This window comes from Bos indicus x Bos taurus, chromosome 12, assembly GCF_003369695.1.
Source record: "Bos indicus x Bos taurus breed Angus x Brahman F1 hybrid chromosome 12, Bos_hybrid_MaternalHap_v2.0, whole genome shotgun sequence".
Taxonomy (NCBI): domain Eukaryota; kingdom Metazoa; phylum Chordata; class Mammalia; order Artiodactyla; family Bovidae; genus Bos; species Bos indicus x Bos taurus.
The window spans coordinates 69,088,132-69,113,717 of record NC_040087.1 but is presented as its reverse complement, the minus strand read 5'-3'; the positions used below and the strand labels follow the sequence as shown (position 1 = coordinate 69,113,717).

General features: G+C 39.4%; 1 protein-coding gene across 3 annotated transcripts in view; it reads left to right on the top strand.

Moving 5' to 3' along the window:
• LOC113902481 (multidrug resistance-associated protein 4) overlaps positions 1–14,732 on the top strand; it is a 185,915-nt gene extending 171,183 nt beyond the window's left edge. For all 3 annotated transcript variants that reach the window (XM_027557813.1, XM_027557812.1, XM_027557811.1), the window contains 4 exons: positions 1,127–1,299; positions 1,725–1,830; positions 6,416–6,550; positions 12,954–14,732. In XM_027557813.1, the coding sequence (XP_027413614.1) occupies positions 1,127–1,299; positions 1,725–1,830; positions 6,416–6,550; positions 12,954–13,061 (522 nt within the window). In that variant the 3' untranslated portion in view covers positions 13,062–14,732. The remainder of the gene's footprint in view (positions 1–1,126; positions 1,300–1,724; positions 1,831–6,415; positions 6,551–12,953) is intronic.
• Positions 14,733–25,586: the final 10,854 nt, after the last annotated feature.

The window sequence follows — 25,586 nt, the reverse complement described above, 5'->3', positions numbered from 1 at the left end:
TTTGCCCTAGTTCTAAAATTGATTCTAAGCTACTTATGGCAGAAACTCTTTCTAGGTTCCTAAACCATACAGAGGTTCTTAAATATTCCTCCTGTGACCCAGCCTCAGTTTTTTGCTTTTAAAAAGTCAGCACTTAATAGTTACTGAATAATTGCTTGATCTCTTCATTTCAGAAAAGTGTGGCTTATTTCCTTTAAAACAGTCATATTTTTGTCATTGTTGTACAAATCCCAGTGACCAATTGCTCACATTGTTGTTTTGAATTTGTACCTTTTGTCATTTAGTGTCAGTCTTCCAGGCTCTGAAATCTGCAATTTATATGGAATTCGACTCTGAGCATTTTGATTCTGAGGTGTCACAATTTCCTGACAGTAATTCTAGTTTCTGAAAGCAGATTATCTTTGGCAGTCAAAGTTTTTTTTATTTCTTTTTAATTTTGTAATACTGGTTAATCTTGTAACAATAGATTAAACACTATCCACTCCCATAGGCGGGGGAAATAAAACATTATGTTGTGTCTTGTGTTTCACAAGATTTTCATTCATTATGAAACTTTCATGATGTTGAAGTTAAACAGCCTTGAGTGGCCTAGTAGTATAGTGTTAAACTTGGGAAAGAAGCCCCCTGAATAGGCTTAAGGGTTACAGCTGTACAGTTAGTCATTGTTTTGAGTTTTTTTTTTTTAAACTTTCAGACCTTCCAAAATGAATTCTTTGTAGGATTATGTCTTTAGAGAACCATACTTCCTGTAGGAATTAAAAACATCTTTTTTCTCTATAAAGTACTGACTCCACTGCAGGATGTAGTTTGGGAAACTTGAGTCAGCCATAAAGATCCCGTTTAAATCACACTGAGAGAAAAAGCTTCATTTTTTGAGAGACTTTCTGAACCAGTCCCTAGGTGAGGTCCCCAGTAGGTGTCCTGTGGCAGGATAGGTCACTGAGACCTTTCTGTCCTTCACTGACTCCACTGTCTTCCTTGCTGATATGAAGGAGCTCTCCCTATCACCTGGCTGTACATGTAGGACATGTAAGAAGTCCTGATGACCTCAAAGCACTAAGTCTAAGAGGCTTGTCCCCTTTAGTAGTAGTTCCTTTAGGAAAATGTCCTTCTTTCTTATCCACAGGTGCAACTGAAGGAAGCCATCGAAGATCTTCCTGGTAAAATGGATACTGAATTAGCAGAATCTGGATCAAACTTTAGTGTTGGACAGAGACAACTGGTGTGCCTTGCCAGGGCTATCCTCAGGAAAAATCGGATATTGATTATTGACGAAGCCACGGCCAATGTGGATCCAAGGTACAGAGCTTTGGCCCATGAAATTGAAATGTGAAGTTTAAATGTGGTAAAAGGAAAATAAAGGAATATTGCTGAGAAATGTTCTAAGTGCTCTCTTTTGCCCACATTTATCTCTTGATCACATTAATTTTAGAAAACAGAGAAAGATACCAAAATGTGTTAATGTTGTTATGAGGCATCCTAAGGGAGTTTGATTTCTAGTCCAGCTCCTGATAGTTTCAGGAAATTTCTAAGGAAGACTGTTTTACATTGTTTTATAAAAAGTCTTTTAAAGAGACTTTTTTCTACTCAGTTTTTGACGAGCAAGATTATGTCTTAAAGTATTGATTTTTAAAAGTCTTATGAAAATATTATGTGGTAATTTTTTCTGAAGTCTGCTCTTTCTGTCTTTACCAAACTAATAACTTCAACTTCTTTGTTTCTAGAACTGATGAGTTAATACAAAAAAAAATCCGTGAGAAATTTGCCCACTGCACTGTGCTAACCATAGCACACAGATTGAATACTATTATTGATAGCGACAAGATAATGGTAAGACGCTCTCCTGTGTTATTTCAGTTATTTCCATTTATTTTCCATTTTTCAATGTATCTTTCCATGTAAAACATGATAGTAATGTCCAGTTAGTTAGTTTTTCCTCTTATTCTTGACAGTAACTCCAGTATGGACCCACACTTTTAGAATGTGCTATTAAATAACATATATAGTAATTTTATATTTTCATATTAAAAGTTTGTTTGAATTGTTATTTTTCATTAAGATGAAAAACCAGAAAAATAACTCAGATGCTAGGCAAGGCTTCAAATTTCACTGTTCAAGAACACAGTCATTTTCCCTATGTCACAGATTTTTTTTCTTGGATTTTTGGATTCCCTTAATCATAAAATCAGCCTTTCATTTAGACTGCCTAGAAGTTGTCAGGTTAGGTTGCAGAATTTCTCAGCTTTTGGAATATTGACAAGATTTCCTGAGGGGAATCTTTGAGAAAAGGCCTAGTGAGAAAAACGAAGCATTTCAACAAATAGCATTTAATTTAGGAAATCTTATTACATAGGAATTGGAGGCATGGAAAAATAAAAGATACACTGTGCTAATTGTGTTAGTTAGCAACTATCTAGGTTAGATCTCCAGACATCGCTCTCATAATTTTGCCCTCTGGTGGCTTAGGCTAAGGTGGTAGCAGTGGAAATGGTAAGATGGTTGGATTTGGGATCGAGAAGAACATGGAGCCAAGTGGACTGTGTGATGGATTGAACGTGGGATCTGAGGGAAGAGAGAGAAGTCAATGCTAGTGTCCGGGTGTGGAGACTGAGCATGTGGGTGAATGGGGAAGATGGAGAGAGAAGGGAAACGCAAGGATTCTCTTTGAAGCCTCTCCCCTTTGCAGTGACTGGACTTTTTTCCGTGGTTGACCTTGCCCTTCACTGTGGAGCTCCCCTTCCCACTCCTGTGTTGGCTGACCTTCAGTTTAGGGCTCCCTGGTTGGGTCATCAGTGATGTGACGGGGAGGTCCTATGGGGAAGTATAAACTTGGCCACTTGCTTACATCTTGGTCTGAGCTGATGGCAGTTGCTGACTCCTTTGGTAGGCAGGACAGGATTAGACTTGATGGGACCTAAGAGATGCGCATACTGCAGCTTCAGAGGTGGGGTATTGTCCTCTGTGCTCCACCCACCCCAGATTTAAACCTTGTGTTTTGTTCTAAAACTTCTGATTACCAGTTAACTTTTCAATTCGGCAAAAAAAAAAAAAAAAAATAATGTTCTTTCTCAAAGCTTTCATTTTTGAGACAGTTTTTTTCTTGTGTGATTTAGAAATATAGACATACTTGGTTTAACTGTGCTTTGCAGGTGTTGTAGTTTTTACAAATGGATGGTCTGTGGCAACCCTAAGTCGAGAAAGTCTATCAAGTCCATTTTCCAATTGCATGTGCTTATTGCTCTATGTCTCTGTGTCACCTTTTGGTAACTCTCAGCTCTATTCCACATTCACTGCTTTCACTATCATATTTGTTATGGTGATCTGTGATCTTTGATCTGTGATCACTGATCTTTGATGTTATTAGTCTGCCTTGCTGAAGGCCCTGATGATGGTTAGCAGGTTTTTGGCAATGAAGTATTTTTAAATTAAGGCAGACTTAATGCTGTTGCAGGCTTGCTAGGCTACAATGTAGTGTGAACATAACTTCAATACACCCTGGGAAATCAGAATATTTGAGTGCTTCACTTTATCGTGATATTCACATCTTCATGGTGTTCTAGAAATGAATCCCATAATTCTCTGAGGGATGCCCCCACTTGTATCCTTTGCAGAAAGTATTCCTTTTCAGAAAGTATTCCTACTTTCTGGAAATTTTTCCAGGAAGTGTTCCTAAAGCTTTAATGTGGACATAAAGACAAGTCAATTTGCTACAAAGCCCAATGCTCCAGAAAGCGGGCGGCCAGCCTCAGTTGGGGAGGGGCTGGGGAAGTGACAGATGCTGATGAAGGGCAGGGCCAACAGTGTTGTCACCATAAGGTCGTGTAATTACAAGCGCTTACGGTGTAATAATCACATTTTGTTGCACTGATGAATACTTCTGCACAAAGACGGATGGATATGGTTTTGTTTACTGTAAGTACATCAAGCAGAAGGCTTGTTGGGAAACAACTGTGACCTAATTAATAGCTTTGTTTATGTGTTGACTCTCCAAAGGGATTTACCCAGTTTTGGTTCATTAAGCACCATTAATGTGTTAGGCTAAGAATTCTATTTTACAAAGATGTTCTCTCAATTTTAAGTTTATTAAACATGATGGAGTCATAATGACAGCTAATGTAATCTTCCTTACTTTCTCTCTTGTCAAAAAACAGTGGAGCAAGACAGACAAATGAGAAATCCTCTTTCTTCTACGACTCAGCACTATCTCTACATTAAATGCTCCTTCGTATACCGTTTAGAATTAGCTGGTTGCTTGTGTCCTGTTTTGTCTTCAGCCAGTAGCACAGCTTTTCCCTCCAATCCTTGCATACTCCAGTCTTCAGATCACCCCAGATTCTCCTTGGTAATATGAGCAAAGTTGGCCTATGAAAATCTACTATTGGCCTAACAGTATTGTTGCCCATATTTTCAGTGTCTGCAGTTAGAGAATTTTTTGGAAATCTATGATGTAAAAAACAAGAGGCGAGAAACTCAGATCCCACCTCTTCTGTTTGTAGGCAATCTTATGGTTTTTATATTCTTTGCTTTTCTTATCAATTCAAACCTTGTTTTAGTAAGGTTTTCCTGGTAACCGAAAACCAGGAACTATTGTCGCGTGTCCACCTGGATTTGTCTCCACCCACAAAAAAAAAAAAACTGCCTTTATGCACAATCATTACATTGCTAATACTTTTAAGGGTCAAACAGATCTTTCTGCCTTTTATATTGTTAATCTTATTACTTTTTGAGAGCGTTACTTTTTTCCTGCCTTTCCCTTTATTAGGTATTGAGTAGTGCTGAGAACTACTATGTCCGTGACATCGTGTGTTTTAGACAATATGAAAGAAAATGGAAAGAGTTAGTGTTCATTCAAATTTGAATAAAGTAGAACGTTGGAAAAATATTAATGTTACTGCTTTCTATTGAAAAATATATAGTTTTTATAGTCAGAGAACTCAGAGGTGATTTTTAAAAGTTGTGGCTTTTGAAGAATGTGAAGCTCTTCATTGTATAAAGTAATTTAGTCTCTGGCATGAGAGAGACCTATGTTTTGAAATTGCATTTTTTTTCTTCAACATCAGGAAGAATGGTTATGCTGTATAATGCTATACTTAAGTAAAATTACACATTCAGGGCAAAGAAATTGGCATGTCAAATTATAGGACATTTTAATAATTATGTAGATGTAACAGATTCATTTATTTTTGAACTCTTTTGTGAGGCCTCCTCTTAGCAGGGATTCCCAGTAGTAAACAAAAGTTTAACAGGAAAATGGCCTTTATGAGACTTAATAAAATGTTTGCGATTAAATACCCTGGGACAGAGTTAACTATAATACCTAGATGTGGAAAAACAACCTGTGTCCTGCTTAGCGTCTCAGCGTATTCTCCAAAGATGCATTTACTCTAAATATGACCTAAATGAAGAACTAAGTACCACTTAACATCAGAACTGTTTTCCTAGGTACGTCATTTGGGCCAATGGCTTCAGACTCTTCCTTCCCTCTGAAACCATTAAGCAAAGCCACTAATAAGCAGAAAGGCAGAGTTAAGAGCCCCTTCCTCTACCTTTCAGTTTCTAATTAGTGGACATATTAATGAGCAATGAAATGCCCAAAAGGCCGGCAGCTGAAGAAAGAACAAGAAGCAAGGAAAGATAATTTGCGACAACAAATTCAGATGCTCGGGAATTCAGATTGGGTTGTCCTCGTGTGCTGTGCACGCAGGGATCGCTGGAATTTAGAGCTCAGTTTTTTAATTGCTTCTTTAGTCTCATCCAAAGAGAAAATTGGATTTCTAGAGATTTGTTTCTGTGCTGAGCAGTTCAGCTAAAGCTGTTGACGTAGCAGCTCTTTTTGTCAGCCTTTCACTCAGAGCAATAAGCTACAGCCAAAGTCAGCACCTGAAATATTCCAGGAACCCAAAGAAATTCCAGAAGCGTTTACTTTTTGTCCCCCCAGTGTTGCTCAGATTCTGTGAAACCAACGTGGAGTTAATTAATTTGGTGTCAGGTTACTGCCATCAGTTTATATGACATCAACCTACTTTGTAGCTAGATTGAGTTTGATTTTCTTGAATCAAAAAATTTCCCAACTCTGTGTATCTGTATAAACAGCCTTCAAAGCTCAGAGTCTGAGAGCTAAAAGCACTTACTAATGATAACAACCCCATGGGGCAGAATATAATATGGCGAGTGCAAGTAATCATAGTCTGAAACTTTCATTTTCTTCCTTTAACATTATAATAATAAAAGGTCGGGTTAGGCCTTTGTCTGCCTGGTAAAACAGGGTAATCAAACCCTTTAAACACCAGCCAGTGCTACCACCCAAATAGATTCTCTGTTCTCCCTGTCCTACCCCTTTCCGAAATATTGTCTGCATTATAATACGTTACTGCAAAACATTGTGTGCTAATGCTTTCTTTCTGCTGATCTACAGGTTTTGGATTCAGGGAGACTGAAAGAATATGATGAGCCATATGTTTTGCTGCAAAATAGAGACAGCCTATTTTATAAGATGGTGCAACAACTGGGCAAGGCCGAGGCCGCTGCCCTCACTGAAACAGCAAAACAGGTGAGCCCACTGTGGGGAGTTGTAATTAAAGTTCGTCTCCATGGTTCACTCCTCAAATGCTCTGGCACCAGGGGTCTGGTAACAAGCACTCTGTGCCCTTTTCAATTACAAGCCTTCAGAGACAAAGCTTCATGACTAGGTCTTAAGAATACTTTTGAGGTGGAAGACAGGGCTGCTGAGGATCTACAGCAGAGGTGGGGGAGGGGTCAGGATGTGCTCACACAAGTGAGATTTCGGATTGAACTGGCCACACGTTGGGACTCTGGGTTCAGATTCTCAGGGAACACAGAATAGTCTCATTTTGCAGACCCTTTACATTCATTCTGATTGGTGCTCAGCACATTTGTGATGCAAGTGCTGTTGAGGAATATCCTGGAAATTTGAGTGTTGGAAGAGAAAAAAAATGGAATGTTGTTTATCAGTCTAGAAAGATTTAGCACGGAAATGTGTGGATCACTTCTGTTTTCTAATCTGTAAGGGAATCTCCTCCATGGTATGTCACTTTCCTCCTGATTCTTCAGTGTTTAGAATTAGGTCCATTTGCCCCCCCACCCCCCCACCCCCTACCTCCCCCCACCCCCCCATGCTTCCTTTGCCTTCTAGAAGATGAAACTGTCATCAGGATAAGTCAGGATTCACAATGCCTTCACACTGTGGACTGAATTCTCTGTCATTGTTTTATCTCATTCATCCTCTTTGAAATGAAGACCAGTACCTGGGCAGGGTCACCAAGCTGGCTAAAAGAGTTTGGAGACAACAGAGACTGTGTTCTGAACTTTTCCTAATCACTTATATTGTATGCAAATATAGAGAAGCTGTACTCAGAGCGCTATATTTTCTTATCCCTGAAATTTCACATCACGAAACACTTTCATCCACTAGAGTGTCTCCCGGTTAGAACTTCCTGCTAAGATCCCATCATCCTTCTGGGATTCCCTGTGTAATCTCGTCACAAAACAGCCAGGAATCTCACTTTCTTTCACTTTCTACAGAAAGACATAAATACATATCCTGATTCCCATCCCAGTTGAGTATTTTCTTAACATCATTTCTGCATATATACCTGGTCCTCGTAAGAGAACAGGCTGTCAGATTGTCAACTTTTAATATGTAAAAACATCAGAAATCAATGTACACTTCAGAGCTGTAACACCAAGAGGATTAGCCTGAGTCAACAAGCTTTTCACTCTAACAGAATTCAATCATTTGAAAACAAAACTCAACATCTGCAAAAGGGTTCTTCCAAGTCACGTTTTCTTGACTTCGTTGTTGATATCTGAAAATGTTGGTACAGGCGAGCTGAATCACTGTCTGATTGACCCTTTTAAATGATCCATGAAATAGTAAAGAAAAGTACCTGCTAGCTACATAAAGAGAACCACAGAGTAGGCTACTTAACAGAAACATTTCTCACAGTGCTGGGGGCTGGAAGTCTGAGGTCAAGGTGTCGGCAGGGGAGGCTTCCTCTGGGGTCTCTCCTTGGTTTGGAGGCACCGTCTTCTGTCTCACATGGCCTTCCTTCTGTGTGCGTGTGTCCTGCTCTCCTCTTATAAGGACTGCAGTCTGTTAGATTAGGACCCACCTTTATGACTTCATTATAACTGAATCATCCCTTTAAAGACCCTGTCTCCAAAAAAAATGACATTCTGGGGGACTGGTGGATTTAGGACTTCAATATGTAAAATTGGAGGGGACCCAGTTCATCATGTAACAAAGGATTATTGCCTGTCATTCATTTTCTTCTGTGATGAAGCAGACCTGATTGAGGGTTTTTTTTTCCTTTCTTTTTCTCGTTTTGTTTTTTGAAGTTTCTGTGTTCCCAGTATGTAACAGAAATTTCATTTTATCTATTCATGTTATCACCAGATACAACCCAAAAGTTATGAAATGTCATATCCTAGATCTAGGAGCCTGGACCAGTCTGAACAGATAGAGTTGGCACTTAGCATCCATGTAGCCTTGTGTCCCCCAAGGCCTCTGAACCTCAGGTCCTCACCTGTGTGTAGGGCAGGGATTACAGCCCTGCCGGCTTCTTCCCTTATTACAGGGATCAAATGAGAGAGCAGGTGCTTAAGCGCTTTGAAAATATAGAGTGTTTTGTAATATAAAAGTGGGATCACTTTTTAAAAGGGTGTATATTGAACCCTTAGCTCCCAACAATAAGAAAATGTGCCCACAGTTCTTCTGAGTAGCATCAGAAAATAATTAAATTTTATTTTTAATAATCAGTTTTTAAAGAAATGATATAATGCTACAAAATTCAAAAATCTTACATTTTAAAATCTTAAAGTTTTAAAATTTTATTTATAAAATTACTTAATAAATTAAAAACTCACTTTACCATTCCTGTCATTACAGGGCTCCTCTCCCAGGGTGGAGCCCCAGTACCATTTTTGACTGTTCTGTTGACTTGTTCTGTGTACCAGTAAGAACTTGTGCATATTTGGCCTTCCTGTTTTTAAGCACAATGATAGCTGTTCCTTTTTTCATTATTACTATCTATGTGTATAGTTATCTCATTATTTAATGGCTAAAAAGTATTTATCATTTTTCTTTTTCTTTTGTTTTTTTTGCTTTCTCTTTTCTAAACTTATTTTTAATTAAAGGATAATTGCGTTCCAGTATTGTGTTGGTTTCTCCAAAACATCAACGTGAATAAGCCATAGGCATACGTAGGTCTCCTCCCTCTTGAGCCTCCCTCCTACCTCCCCGCCATCCCACCCCTCTAGGTTGTTTCAGAGCCCCGATTTTCCATTCACTACTTTTATCTTCCCTTTCACTTTGTCATGTTTCATCTTTTGTTACTATTGCATGTTTCAATGTACTCAGATCTCTGTTGTTTACCGGTTGATTATCCTACTACATTTTCTTTCAATACATTATTTTTTTCATAATATTTGTCTGTTCAGTGAGTATTTCTTTCATCCATCATGTGCTTATCCTGTTCCTTTTCCTTTTTTTTTTTTTACAAACTGTATTACCTTTTATTTATTATTATTGCTACTACTCACTTTTTAATTCTGTTATTTTAAGACCATATATTTGCTGGATAGTTGTGGCTAGCGCATCATTTCAGACTTAAGGGAATTCCCTCTGCTTTTAACATAGAAGCGCTCCCCATGACCCAGATTAAGACAGTGAGCATGTGTGTGCTAGAGAGAAACTGAGAATACATACTCATTTAGCCTGAACTTTTCCCTAACCTATAGAGCTGGGCAGCTACAATGCTGATTGTATTTCAGAATCTCTCTTGTCCTAGGACCTCACCTAGGACATGCTTTAGGCAAAGACAGCAATTCTCTATGATTCCTCATTGGCACCTTGGAATTCACCAGGTGGTTGGAGACCTGCTCTCCCATTGTTTCTCAGATCTGTTCTCTTTAGGTACCTTCTGTCTGGCTGGCTGCAGCCCATTGGATCCAGTTGCATAAGGCAGTTCATTCAGATATTTTGTCATTTGTGATTTCAAATCATTCCTGATTTCATCATATATTGGGCTTACTTTTTAATCTCCAGTGTCCTTGCTTCTGAGAGGATAAGAGAGGAAATCCAAAATTCTGTTAAATGAAAAGAAGAAATCCTCTCTAATTCTCCAGATAACTTTGATAATACACCTGCCAGGATGTGTACTAACATTATACCTGACTTAAAGATGAGGAGTTAGAGGGTGGCTGAGGTTAAACTAGGGCCAAGTGGTTCAGTGAGAATGAATGGACAGAGTCTTGACTCCTAACTCTATATTTTTGAACCATCCATTGCTGACCTTTAGCCATGCATGAGAGAGTTTATAGCTTTGTTTCCATGTTGGAGTTGAAACACTGTTTCAACCTACATTGGAGGATGTCTAATGAACCAAACCTGAGTAGGACATGAAAAGTCTCAAGAAACCCAGCACTCACTGGCCTTAAGGTTTTGCTTGCCCTGAATTTGAACTTCTTTGGCATTGTGTCTTTTTAATCTTCATTAAAACCATTTTGATCTGGTAGTATTTTTCCTCAGATCAAGAAATTGAGGCAGAAGGGCCTAGGTAACTTCTCAAAGTCACAGGTTAGAAAGTGTTAAGTCTTTTAATTACCTTTCTGCCTCCTGAAAGTGAAAGTCGTTCAGTCGTGTCCAACTCTTTGCGACCCAATGGACTATACAGTCCATGGAATTCTCCAGGTCAGAATACTGGAGTGGGTAGCCTTTCTCTTTCCCAGGGGATCTTCAAAACCCAGGAATTGAACCAGGATCTCCTGCATTGCAGGAGGATCCTTTATCAACTGAACTATGAGGGAAGCCCTGGATTACTGCCTCTTGGGTTACTATATTTATTGATTCAACTGTGTTTCAACTGCAAGCCTGCCCTACTGTGACGATAAAATCAGAAGATTCACCAAGGGACTCCTAGATGTTTTGTTTTCATTGTTCAAACCAGATGATGCTGCTACTTTCCGTGGGCTAAGGGGCCATGTCTCTGAGCGCCATCGTAATCACACCCAACATTTAGCTTACCCTGTTTTCATCCTGCAGTTTGTAGCCATCAATTAGTTCATATGAGGTAGGTCATTGTCTCATTTCACAAAGTAGGCAGCCGATGTGGAGAGAGCTTAAGTGATTTTTCCAGGGTCAGCAGTGGTCCCAGGAGAGAGAGGTGAGACTGGGCTTTTCCATCCCAGGCTCAGCCCATCCACAAGGACTCTGCTTGACAAGCGTTCAGTCATCTCAACTCCCTTCATAACCCACCCTGAAAAGGATGCCTTCTCTCACTCCTGCTGTCAGAGTGTGGGCTCCACCAGGGTAACAGATGAGACAAAGATCAAATCAAGGAGCTTATGCACACAGGAAGCTTGTTTTCATTTGGTTTCAAGTATTTTAGACCATTTTGGTTAAAAATTGCTAATAAAATTTTTTAATAAAAAGTGACATTGACAAGTGGTTTGGAGAAAGAACCAGTTGATGGGGGTGGTGTGTCAAGCATTAGAAATTGAAACTAATTTCCTTTGAGGGAGTGCTGTTTTTAGTTTCACTAACAGTATTGTACATAAATATATAACAACTCAAGTATGGCAATTTTTGTAAAAATTGCAGAGGAAGATGAAGTGCAGTTAGGCCCCCCCAAGACCCTTACTTTTAGATACTTATATTATAATGGAAATAGGTTCAGATTTTACCCAGTGGGGTCCAAGCATTCTTGGAGAATTTCTTCTTTTTCTCAAGTGATATTTTAATATACAGCATTTCATATGCAGTGTGGTTTTGAGATTAGCAAGTATGCAGGCAATAAGAGAAAAGGTACACCTAATAAGAAAGTAGGTGTCTCAGAGCTTTTCTGTTTCAAATATGAAGCCCACCATCTCTCGTGATAACTTTGTTGACAGCATCCACAAATGGACTTAGAGTGAGGTTTAGTAAGAATCGTGTGTCTAAGCGACCCAGCATGTGACACAAGTCAGCCTCAGCTAGATGGTGCATTTTCTGTTTTAAAGACTTAAACAAAACTTTTCACATTCTTCGTTGGAGGAAAAAAATTACTTTTGAAGCCCTTTTTCACCTAAACACATTTGGAGATAAGAGCTCACAAGTCTTGACATTATTTCATTTTGTTATGTGTATCCGTCAAGGAACCAAGATACGATACAGCTACTAAAAAGTGATGATTGTGGAACAGAGAAACTTGACAGCATTTCATTTCCTTTGTGTTCTGATTATACATTTATCAGAAAACCTGTATCTCTTCCAGTTCAGCCAGAAATTGGTAGAATTCAAGAACTCAAAGGCCTGGCAAAGAACTGTCGTATTATTTGGTATCATCTTGCATTTTAGAGAAGTTGCTTGGTTGAGTCATTGTTAAAGCTTTTGATTCTCTTTTCATTCTTGGGACCCACTATCCACAGATCACATTTCTATAGGCTCTATAACTGCTTTGCCGCACAAATTAAACGCCAGGATATTTCATACATATACGCCAGCGTTTCAATGCTTGTCAATCAGAGTTTATAAAATATAGGGATTACAACCTGATATTAACATCCAAATCGATTGTGCTCATTTTATGTGTGAAAATGAGAAAGCCTCATGCAGACGCTAGATTCCCAGCCTCTTTGTCACGTTTTTAATTTCTCTCCAGGCTTTGAGTCAGTAAGATGATTTTGCTTATCAATTTAATGTACTGATAAAGCATATCTGTGGATCAGAATAATCAGAACTGTAGTGGACCTACAGGTTGTTTGGCATTAAGCCCAGCCCCACTGAGGGTTTTAATGGGGCTACTTCCTCCATAGAATAAATACATCCCTGGTTTTTAATATTGTGTCTCCGCTAGTGATTGCTTCATATGAAAAGTGGACAGAGAAATGCACTGCCCTAGGCAGGAGGACTTGAAAACTTTTAAACATGTTTTTATACCTGTCTTTTTTTTCAGGTGTACTTCAAGAGGAATTATCCAGATATTACTCACAATGGCCATGTGGTTATGAACGCTTCCAGTGGACAGCCCTCAGCCTTTACGATTTTTGAGACAGCACTGTGATTCTACCATGACGTCAAGTCTGTTCCAGAGGCAATTTTCCAATAGTTTTTGCACTGTGTAAACTACATTTTACTTATTTTTATATCAGCAGCAGATATTTACACATAGAATATTGTTAGTCTATTTGGATTTTTTTCCTGCAACTTCACCCAGTGGTTTCAGGCTCCTAACAAAATTATTATTGTTATTTATATGTTAATAGTATTTTTGTCTTATCTAAATCAGAGGTACGGGCCACCAATAAAAACTGTCTACCAGGTTTCGTGCCTTAAAGAGACTCCAGAGCCAAAGCACATTTTCTAAGGTGTAAGACAAAGTTGTCATAGATGTTTTTTACTGTCCCCAAATTACATATTCCTTTCTAGTTATATCAGGGATTCTGTTTACTTGAAGACTCTGTGAAAGTTGCCATTTTGCCTTACCACTTTCTTTAACATAAGTAGGATCCACTATTCCCCACCAAAGACCTCTAATTAAGCTAGTACAAAATAGGGAAAACAAAAAATACACTTTAGTTGAAATTACAATAGGACGCGTTACCTAGGAGAGCCCCTCCTCCCCACCCCCCAAGATAAATGGTTAAAATACATGAAGGTCAGTATTTCATTATATCTTCTAAAAGAGATGGAAGAGAAAGGAATGCTTTCAGAAAATTGCCACTCTATGGGAATTTGATAATGATAGACACATGAGTGATCATTGATCAGCTTCTAGAGTCCATGGCTCTGACTTGATATACCTGTTGCAGTTTTAGATTCAGCTTGGTGATATTTCAAAAAGGCCATGCTGCTAACTGAAATTCCTGAGTATGTGGTGGTGATTTCATCTGGATTTCTCATGACGATTGACCCTCTACTGACATAAGCCTTTTGGTTTAGCCATCATTGAAATCCTGTCTAAATAGAAAGAGAAAAGTAGAAAGTGAGAAAATAGAAAGCCGTTGCCTACATTGACTGCGTTTATGCCCTGTGTTCTCAGGATGCATCAGGAAGGTTCACTTTCATGAGCCTGCCCAGGTTAGTTTACTTCTGACCACTAATTGCACTTTGTCTAGATCTTTCAGATCAGTAGATCAACAAACCACAATACTTCTGGGGCCTACAGTACTTGATTTGAGCTGTAGGTCCTTAGCTTTTCTTCATGGTGGTGGCTATGGTGTATTGATTTCAAGTTACTAAAGTTACTGCCCTGGTTTTAAGTGTACTCTCATGACCTCTCAATAAGGCATAACCACCCTCAAATTGCATATGTTTATATATATATGTGCCTTCTGATAGCTGGTATTTGGACTCTTTACCAGAGAGAAACAGATATTTCATAGAATCAAGCCTTAAAAACCACATACTCAGCAAACTTCCCAAATACATTGAGTGTAGTTTGTATTTAGAAAGAATACGGTTAATGTTTAGTCCAAAAATTATGTAGTAGTCATCGTTCTTATTTCAGGAGACTGAAATGACAACAAGGATAATATTGAGGTTTGTTAAAACAGTGGAAATATTTGAAATGTATATGTATGTGTTTATTTGGCCTTAAGAGGTTTGTTTGGGTGTTTGTTTTTTTTTTATCTTTAAAGGCAGTTAAATGTTTCTATTTTATTTCTTCTTCAATGGCATTATAGACTTTTTAAATGGAACAAAATTTAGTTGAAATAAATTTTTTCATCTCCAACGATCTGTGTTTTCATTTTTAGAGGTCTGACTCATGTCCTTCCTATTGAAAGCTTGTGTGTTTCCTTGAGATCCGTTCCCATCTCTTCTTGGTTAAACGTACACCAGATGCTCTATGCCGAGAGGTGGGTGGCACTGATTTAAACAGTTGCTACTGAAGTAAGCCCAGCTGTATCCCTTCCATTAAGGGAAAATCATAGCTTATGTCCCAGGATTGCTGCTGCTGCTGCTAAGTCACTTCAGTCATGTCTGACTCTATGTGACCCCATAGACCACAGCCCACTAGGCTCCCCCGTCCCTGGGATTCTCCAGGCAAGAATACTGGAGTGGGTTGCCATTTCCTTCTCCAATGCATGAAAGTGAAAAGTGAAAATGAAGTTGCTCAGTCGTGTCCGAGTCTTAGCGACCCCATGGACTACAGCCTACCAGGCTCCTCCGTCCATGGGATTTTCTAGGCAAGAGTACTGGAGTGGGGTGCCATTGCCTTCTCCGGTCCCAAGATTGAATCAAGTATTAAATTGTTGGAGTTTGGGGGTTTTTATTTTTGCACCAAACTAACAAGAAACCTACTGCTGCTACATTTAAATTGCCTACAGGATATATGTTCTCAAAGTGTAGTCATTAGGCCAGCAGCAGCAGCATCACCTGGAAACTTGTTAGAAATGCTGATTCTTGTGTCCCGTATCTACTGAATCAGAAACACTGGTGGTGGGGACCAGTGGTCCCCAGTTGCCTTAACAAGGCCTAAGGGTGATTGTGATGCAGTCCAACGTCTGAGAACCAGTAACACAGGAAATAAAGAACTCCTAAAACTCATTAAGAAAAACACAGAAAGCCCAATTAGAGAAATGGACAAGAGACTCAAATAGGCCCTTCACAGAAGAGAATATCCAAATGGCCAAAAACTGCAAAAGGGCTCAGTCTCATTAGTTACCAAGGAAATGCAAATTAAAACCTCAACAAGATACCACTAAACACCCAGTAGAGTAGCTAAAATTAAAAAGGTTGAGAATAAGAATTGAGTGCCGATGAAGCAGTGGGAACTCTTGTGCACTGCTGCGTGTGCAAAAAAGTATATGTTGACATAAACTTTGGAAAACAACTTGACAGCATTTACTCATACTGTGCGCCCTCAGATCCATTAATTCTGCTCCAAACATATACACTTGTTCAAGGATGTTCTTAGAAACCTAATTCCTAGTAGCCACAAACTAGACATTATCCATATGCTCTTCAACAGCAGAAGGAAAATGGGCTGTGATGTAATAGAATATCACCCAGCAATGATAGCAGTTGAACATCAACCACACAGGTGCAACACAAACTTAAGCCTGACCCCAAAGAAAATGTATGATTCCCTTTACACAAAGTTCAGACATAGTTACAATCGAATCATAGTGTTCAAAGTCAGCTTCTGAGTTACTTAAAATCTCTTGTTGGGGGGAGTGGGGTTAGGTGGATATTGGTTGGGCTCTTCATTTCTTTTCCTCACTTCTTTGTTGCATGTCATAAATCACAATTGAGTTAACTAAAAAGAAAGTTCTCGGCCTCATTTTTCTTGTAGAATCACATTCAAATGCAGCGGTCCGGTCATCTAAAGGTGAATAATCTATACCTGAGGAGTTATTTTTGCTGAGTTGTTAAAATATGAACTCTGCACAACGGTTGTCTTCTAGCCCATAGCAAATGGCTTCATGTGAAGCTCTTGGTATAATAGAGTTCAAGGTCTGCATCTTGTCTGAACAACCAAAGTAAATCCTACTTCGTCTCTCCAATTCTGTCCAAGTGGTTCTAGATTTTATTTTTTTTAACCACTTTATTGAGGTATGATTGACATACCAAAAGTTGTACATAGTTAATGGAAACAACTTTAAAAGTTTGAAGATAGTACACACTCAATGAAATCAACCTCACCATCTATGCCATAAACATATCAATCACCTCCAAAAGTTTCCTCCCACCCTCCTTTTTAATCTCCACTAGTAGGAAAGATACAAGCACGTCAGTCTAATGCTAACTGCTTTCAATAACAGCATAAATGTGTTTTCTGAAGAAACAATTGAAGTCAATTCCACAAGGCAGTGATTTAGACTAAGTATGATGATTTGGTGAGTTAAATATTAATATGTACCTTTACATAAGGTACATATGACCTTATGTAAATTGATGAAAATCTGGGTTTTTCTTTCGGATAGTTTGTCTAGAGATAAATAGAAGCCTCTCTTCTCAAATCTGAGTATTTATTTCATATCGAATTCTGAGAAATTTAAAGATGTTCAGATTCTTAGGGCTTGAGTGTGTTAGATTGAGCACCTGTGTTTGTAAGTCAGGCTTTCACTATGATTCTATTTTGTAGTGTTTTCTCAATAGGTCTTTACCTAGAAATGTGTATGACATTCTGGATACCACATCTCAAGAGAAAATTTCTTTGTAATTTCACTAATGTATTTCAGGGAACGGATGAACTTTTATTAAAAGCAAGGAAATCTTTCACATGGAATGAGGAAAACAGAGACAGTTCAAATTCAAAACAAAACTCCAAAATCCATGTTCGTATAATCAACCCAGTTTAGTCTCCAAATGACCTAATTCTCCGAAGTTCATTTATTGAAACTGAATAAGTACAGTATGTGTCACTAAAGGAAATCGGTTCAGTTCAGTTGCTCAGTTGTGTCTGACTCTGCAACCCCATGGACTGCAGCACACCAGGCTTCTCTGTCCATCACCAACTCCCAGAGTTTACTCAAACTCATGTCCATCAAGTCGGTGATGCCATCCAACCATCTCATCCTCTGTTGTCCCCTTCTCCTTCTGCCTTCAATCTTTCCCAGCATCAGGGTCTTTTCCAATGAGTCAGTTCTTCACATCAGGTGGCCAAAGTATTGGAGTTTCAGCTTCAGCATCAGTCCTTCCGATGAATATTTAGGACTGATTTCCTTGAGGATTGACTGGTTTGATCTCCTAGCAGTCCAAGGGACTCTCAATAGTCTTCACCAAAACCACAGTTCAAAAGCATCAATTCTTCAGTGCTCAGCTTTCTTTATAGTCCAACTCTCACATCCATATGTGACTACTGGAAAAACCAGAGCTTTGACTAGACAGACTGTTGTTGCAAAGTAATGTCTCTGCTTTTTAGTATGCTGTCTAGGTTGGTCATAGCTTTTCTTCCAAGGAGCAAGTGTCTTTTTAATTTCGTGGCTGCAGTCACCATCCGCAGTGATTCTGGAGCACCCCCAAATAAAGTCTCCCACTGTTTCCATTGTTTCCCCTTCTATTTGCCATGAAATGATGGGACCATATCCTCTGATCTTAGTTTTCTGAATGTTGAGTTTTAACCCAACTTTTTCACTCTCCTCTTTCACTTTAGTCAAAGAGGCTCTTTAGTTCTTCACTTTCTGCCATAAGGGTGGTGTCATCTGCATATCTGAGATTATTGATATTTCTCCTGGCAGTCTTGATTCCAGCTTGTGCTTCTTCCAGCCCAGCATTCAGTATGATCTATTCTGCATATAAGTTAAATAAGCAGGGTCACAATATACAGCCTTGACATACTCCTTTCCCGATTTGGAACCAGTCTGTTGTTCCATGTCCAGTTCTAACTGTTGCTTCTTGACCTGCATACAGATTTCTCAGGAGGCAGATCCGCTGGTCTGGTATTCCATCTCTTTAAGAATTTGCCACAATTTGTTGTGATCCACAGAGTCAAAGGCTTTGACGTAGTCAATAAAGCAGAAGTAGATGTTTTTCTGGAACTCTTGCTTTTTTGATGATCCAGTGGATGTTTGTAATTTGATCTCTGGTTCCTCTGCCTTTTCTAAATCCAGCTTGAACATCTGAAAGTTCATGGGTCACGTACTGTTGAAGCCTGGCTTGCAGAAGCCTGGCTAGCATTACTTTGCTAGCGTGTGAGATGAGTGCAATTGTGCGGTAGTTTGAACATTCTTTGGCATTGCCTTTTTTGGGGATCGGAATGAAAACTGACATTTTCCAGTCCTGTGGCCACTGCTGAGTTTTCCAAATTTGCTGGCATATTGAATGCAGCAGTTTTACAGCATCATCTTTTAGGATTTGAAATAGCTCAATTGGAATTCCATCACTTTGTTCATAGTGATGCTTCCTAAGGCCTCAATTGGAATTCCATCACTTTGTCCAGTAGCTTTGTTCATAGTGATGCTTCCTTTTTTTTTTTCATAGTGATGCTTCCTAAGGCCCACTTGACTTCTCATTCCAGGATGTCTGGCTCTAGGTGAGTGACCACACCATTGTGATTATCTGGGTCGTGAAGATCTTTTTTATAGTTCTGTGTATTCTTGCCACCTGTTCTTAATATCTTCTGCTTCTGTTAGGTCCATACCATTTCTGTCTTTTATTGTGCCCATTTTTGCATGAAATGTTCCCTCGGTATCTCTTATTTTCTTGAAGAAATCTCTAGTCTATCCCGTTTATATTCTCCATTAAAAAGTTACAGACTTCATCATCCCTCAAAAACAAATTTTTTTTAAAAAGGTTAGCATGTTGCCTCAAATTTCAGTAAATTCATAGATTAATATTCACGAACTATGTGGCATATGTGCTTTCATCCTTATCAAATTAAGAATTTTGAGCCAAAGAGGGACCACATAACACACAAAGTCCTTGTTTCCACCACTCTGTATTCTATTTTGGGATTTTAAAGTGTTACAAGTATGTAAATATCCAATAATTGTCAAATAAAAATCCTCCCCAAATACTGGGATTTTTTTGGATACTGGTTGCAGATTGGTTCTCTGGGATGTACTAGATAGAGTTTAGTGCTGGAATGTTTATTAGGGGCACCCCTAATATCACCACTGGTGGAATCAGAAGGGACAGAGCAGAGGAAAAAATTGAGCTGGAACACCGGCCAGGTGACCTTAGATGTCCCCATGGGGGCTCTGAAGAGAAGATGGCTCTTCAGGGTTATCCTGACACGTCCATCGGCCAGGCCTTTTTACCTTCACCTGGATGGGTCATTGCACAGAAGCTGCCCCCATAGGGGCTGGTGGTTTAAGGTTGCCCACTGGCAGCACTTCCAGCAGCTGGACAACAAGTCCTTGAAGGGAGGTCAGGGCAGCATGTTTCCATGTCCCCCCACAGCATGTGTCACAGCTCCAGTGGTTGGTGATTAGGATGTACAGTCACAGAAAACTGCTGGTGACTTAACATTTAAGTCAAAATGATGACTTAGTCATTCTCCTCAATACTATATGGTCTAAAAAACAGAGAAGCTCCATCTAGGGGAGATATCCTCATTCTCTAGGGTCAGCCCAGTTGTCACATCTTCTAGGAAGTCAACTTAAGGTCAATCATCATCCTAGGTAACTCAGATTTCTGTAATATCCTGAGCACCTCTCATTAAACTGAACCATGCTTGGCTAGTGTCCTGTTGTCCTGAGAAAACTTATTTTTTGAACAAGGGACTCTGTTCTTTTCATTTTGATCTTGTCCTATAAATTATGTAGCCTTCGCTGACTATGAGTATTCATATGTGGTCTGTTTTCTCACTAAACCACATGAGAAAAAGTCTTGGAACTGTGCCCTATTCATGTTTTTAATTACATCTTTCAGCACCGTGTCTGTCACATAGAGGGTGTGGTGCCTAGTAAATGTTTGGTGGATGAATAGACAACTGAGAATAAATCTTCTCAACTTCATAATTTCGAAATTCTAAGGTAGCCTAGGATAACAGAAAAGCCCTGGCTTTGAAATCAGTCACACTGATCTGTCAGTTCTTTCTCTACTGCTCACTAGCAGCGTGGGTGTCCAGAGAATGTACTGTCCAGAGAATGTACTGTCCAGAGTGGAACACTTGAGAGTTAAAGGAAAGCAGTAACCAGCAAAGGTACCAGGATAATAAACTGGCATCATCCTTGACAAAATGGGCTCTGGTCACCTTATATCCATATAGCCATAGTTACATGCTTGGCTAAGTGTTTCAACCTCTTTGAATCTCACTTCCTTCATCTGGGAAATGAATACAGTTCCTGCCCTTGGACCATTGCTTTGGTTGGGGTGATGGAGGAACCAAGAGCATCCAAAGACATGGTGGACTCACTGACCTTGGTGATTCCTAACCACCAGGAGAGGAGAACAAGATGAGTGTGGATGAAGGAGGTGTGTAGACTGTAGAAGGTGTATTTGAGGAGGTCCTCATCTGATGGCCTAAACCAGACTGTTCCTCCTTCACATGTAATTAAAATGATACAAGCACACGGGGAGGAGCACAAGCTCTGGAGTCAGTCTTCCAGGGGCACATACCAGCTCCTCTGGACCCTAACTGGATTTGGATTCAAGTTCTGTTAACTGATATTCACTGGGTCTTAAGGTTCGGAACCCCACTGTGCCTCAGTTTCTTTGTAACGTTGAGAGGAGAGTAGTATGTTTCTCAGAGGGTTATTGCCAAGATTAAATACGACAGTGACACTCACAGTGTGGCCTGTGGGCTAATGTTAGTCCACAGCCTGTTTGTAACCAGGTTAGAAGTAAGTACAGGAATTTTAAGAAAGTAGTGACAGCCATACTTCGGATGGGTCGGATCTTGAACAGGCCATAGACCAGCGTGTCACACTTGCAGGGGAGGTGCACGTGGCTGAGCCGCACACCAGCCATGCACAGTGGGGTCATTGATTAGTTTGCAATGTAATGAAAATATAAATAAAACTGATTCTTAACCCCAGACAGTTTAGAAACTCTCTATAACACTAGTGTCTTTATTCATTGTTTCATGATATTTACGTTTAAAATTAGACCATATAAACTTTCAAAAGGCCCCACTATACATTAACAATTCTTTTTTTAAGTTTTTGTTTTGTGTTGGCACATAGCCTGTTAACAATGTTGTGATAGTTTCACAATGAAGGGACTCAGCAGTACATATACATGTATCCATTCTCCCCCAAACCCCGCTCCCATCCCTCCTGCCACAAAACATCGAGCAATTCCATAAGCTGTGGTGTTGGAAAAGACTCTTGAGAGTCCCTTGGACTGCAAGGAGATCCAACCAGTCCATTCTGAAGGAGATCAGCCCTGGGATTTCTTTGGAGGGAATGACGCTAAAGTGGAAACTCCAGTACTTTGGCCACCTCATGCGAAGAGTTGACTCACTGGAAAAGACTCTGATGCTGGGAGGGATTGGGGGCAGGAGGAGAAGGGGACAACAGAGGATGAGATGGCTGGATGGCATCACTGACTCGATGGATGTGAGTCTGAGTGAACTCCAGGAGTTGGTGATGGACAGGGAGGCCTGGCGTGCTGCGATTCATGGGGTCGCAAAGAGTCGGACACAACTGAGCGACTGAACTGAACTGAACTGATACAGTAGGTCCTTGTTGGTTATCCATTTTAAATATAGCAGAGTGTACATATCTAGCCCAAACTCCTTAACTATCTCTTCCCTCTATCCTTCCCCCACCCTGGCAATCAGTTTGTTTTCTAAGTCTGTGAGTCTCTGTTTTGTAAGTTCATTTGTATCATTTCTTTTTGGATTCCACATATAAGGGTCATATGATATTTCACCTTCTCTGTCTGACTTACTTCACTCAATGTGACAATCTCTAGGTCATCCATGTTGCACATTAGCAATGTTTTTAATAGCATTAAAAAGTTAAATTCCTGCTCAACATTAGGAGGGCTTTTTTCTTAAGTGTGTTTGTTGGGTGTGTTTGTTGGGTGTGTTTGTACCCACTCTATTCGTGAATGAGTAGCATGCTCCTGATGAAGATAGTACTTGGAAACACAGCAGGCCCCTTTAAAAGCCTTTCGGAGAACACAGGACTTTATGTGTAAGCTGTTGATTTTTCTTTAAAAACAGAATATGGATTAAAAAGCTCCCGCTTTTTAAATCTAATGTTCTAAAGGAAATTCACCTCACTTTTCTTTCAAAAAACTGAAACAGCAGTCTATGTGTTGAAAAATCTGAGAGAAATATATATTTATTTGAATTTAGAACTGAAAATAGAACATTAATAGAAGAAATAACATGCCCCAGCCCTGTAAGACCTCAATCTATACTCCAGGCCCATCTAACTCGCCTCAGGGGTCAACACTGGAATTTGTATAATTTTTCAAGAAGCAAGATCAAGACTTAGATACACCAAGAATGCTTTATGGAAAGCTTACTTTGGACGGTTCTGACTTAATTTACTTTTTCACTCAGCAACTAAATTCTTGCTCCTAAAACTAGCCAACTTACAATTATCCATCCCAATAGGTAGAAGCTTTGAGTATTCCAAAACAGTGTTTGATCCAAAAGCTATTTAATTTTGGAGTACATTATGTGAAAAACATTTTTTTAATTAAATTTTTCAGACTACCTAAACAAAAATTAATATGTCTCTGAGACAAAGTTTATATCATGTTAGAAGTGTTGTAAGTAAGAAAGAAACAGTCAACAGAGGATTGAGAATTTTAAAACTTTACATTTTATGACAATGAATTTTTTTTTTTTTTTTTTTAGCATGAACCCATGCCCCCTATGGTAGAAGTTCAGAGTCTTAACAATTGGACCACCAGGGAATTCCCTAACAATGATTTTTTTTTTTAATCCAAGAGTTTATAATACTTTTACTAAAATATAAGATAGGTAGAGAGATAGAAAAATGTGAATGGAAAGGTCTTTTTTCCAGTAGAATGCCAACTAACAAATGTAGAAAAGTGTTTGACAGATAAAGTACCATATAGCAGTCATTGCTGTCATAAGTAATTCTGATAAAATTCAGCAGTTGGCTGATAAATGAATACAGAGTGATGTTTGAGGGATGGAAGAGATAGGGAATTTTCATGGACTGATTTCCCAGAGTAATTAGTTAATAAAAGAGTTGCTATATCGTTAAAGTGGAAAAATCGGGCAGACAGCACCCTAACCAAGTAATCAGAGTTATTTTCATCAGTAAGGGACCAACAGACACCCTTGACTCTTGATGTGTAAAGTAATGAATCATTACTTTACATAGAATCATTGCTATGGTATTCCTACACCCACCTCCAATATAAAAAACAAAGCTTAAATTAAATAAGGGTTCAGTTCAATTCAGTTCAGTCACTCAGTCATGTCTGACTCTTTGCAACCCCATGAACCGCAGCATCCCAGGCCTCCCTGTCCATCACCTTCTCCCGGAGTTCACCCAAACTCACGGCCATGGAGTCGATGATGCCATCCAACCATCTCATCCTCTGTCATCCCCTTCTCCTGCCCTCAATCTTTCCCAGCATCAGGGTCTTTTCAAATGAGTCAGCTCTTCGCATCAGGTGACCAAAGTATTGGAGTTTCAGCTTCAACATCATTCCTTCCAAAGAACACCCAGGACTGATCTCCTTTAGGATGAACTGGTGGAATCTTCTTGCAGTCCAAGGGACTCTCAAGAGTCTTCTCCAACACCACAGTTCAAACGCATCAATTCCTTGGCGCTCAGCTTTCTTTATAGTCCAGCTCTCACATCCATACATGACTACTGGAAAAACCGTAGCCTTGACTAGATGGACCTTTGTTGACAAGGTAATGTCTCTGCTTTTGAATATGCTATCTAGGTTGGTCATAACTTGCCTTCCAAGGAGTAAGCATCTTTTAATTTCATGGCTGCAATCACCATCTGCAGTGATTTTGGAGCCCCCCAAAATAAAGTCTGACACTGTTTCCACTGTTTCCCCATCTATTTTCCATGAAGTGATGGGACCAGATGCCATGATCTTCGTTTTCTGAATGTTGAGCTTTAAGCCAACTTTTTCACTCTCCTCTTTCACATTCATCAAGAGGCTCTTTAGTTCTTCTTCACTTTCTGCCATAAGGGTGGTGTTATCTGCATATCTGAGGTTATTGATATTTTTCCCAGCAATCTTGACTCCAGCTTGTGCTTCATCCAGCCCAGCGTTTCTCATGATGTACTCTGCATATAAGTTAAATAAGCAGGGTCACAATATATAGCTTTGACATACTCCTTTTCCTATTTGGAACCACTCTATTGTTCCACGTCCAGTTCTAACTGTTGCTTCCTGACCTGCATACAGATGTCTCAAGAGGCAGGTCCGGCAGTCTAGTATTCCCATCTCTTACAGAATTTTCCACAGTTAATTGTGATCCACACAGTCAAAGGCTTTGGCATAGTCAATAAAGCAGAAATAGATGTTTTTCTGGAACTCTCTTGCTTTTTCGATGATCCAGCAGATGTTGGCAATTTGATCTCTGGTTCCTCTGACTTTTCTAAATCAAGCTTGAACATGTGGAAGTTCACAGTTCACATATTGCTTTTTGAGCATTACTTTACTACCACGTGAGATGTGTGCAATTGTGTGGTAGTTTGAACATTCTTTGGCATTACCTTTCTTTGGAATTGGAATGAAAACTGACCTTTTCCGGTCCTGTGGCTACTGCTGAGTTTTCCAAATTTGCTGGCATATTGAGTGCAACACTTTCACAGCATCATCTTTTAGGATTTGAAATAGCTCAACTGGAATTCCATCACCTCCAGTAGCTTTGTTCGTAGTGATGCTTCCTAAGGCCCACTTGACTTCACATTCCAGGATGTCTGGCTCTAGGTGAGAGATCACACTGTTGTGATTATCTGGCTCATGAAGCTCTTTTTTATATAATTCTTCTGTGTTTTATGTATGAACAATATCTTATCCACCTTCACAGAAGCTCCTGGCTTCAATATCCCCACACCATCAGGACACGCTTAGGACAGATAATCATTCATTTCTAAAACTTTGAAAACTTATTTAATAAATACATACATATCACTGTGAAAGTGTTAAGAAAACCCAGTGATACACACAAACTACTTTGTCATTGCAGCTCCGGAACAGCCACATAATGGTCCTATATGATCTAGTTTTCACTGAT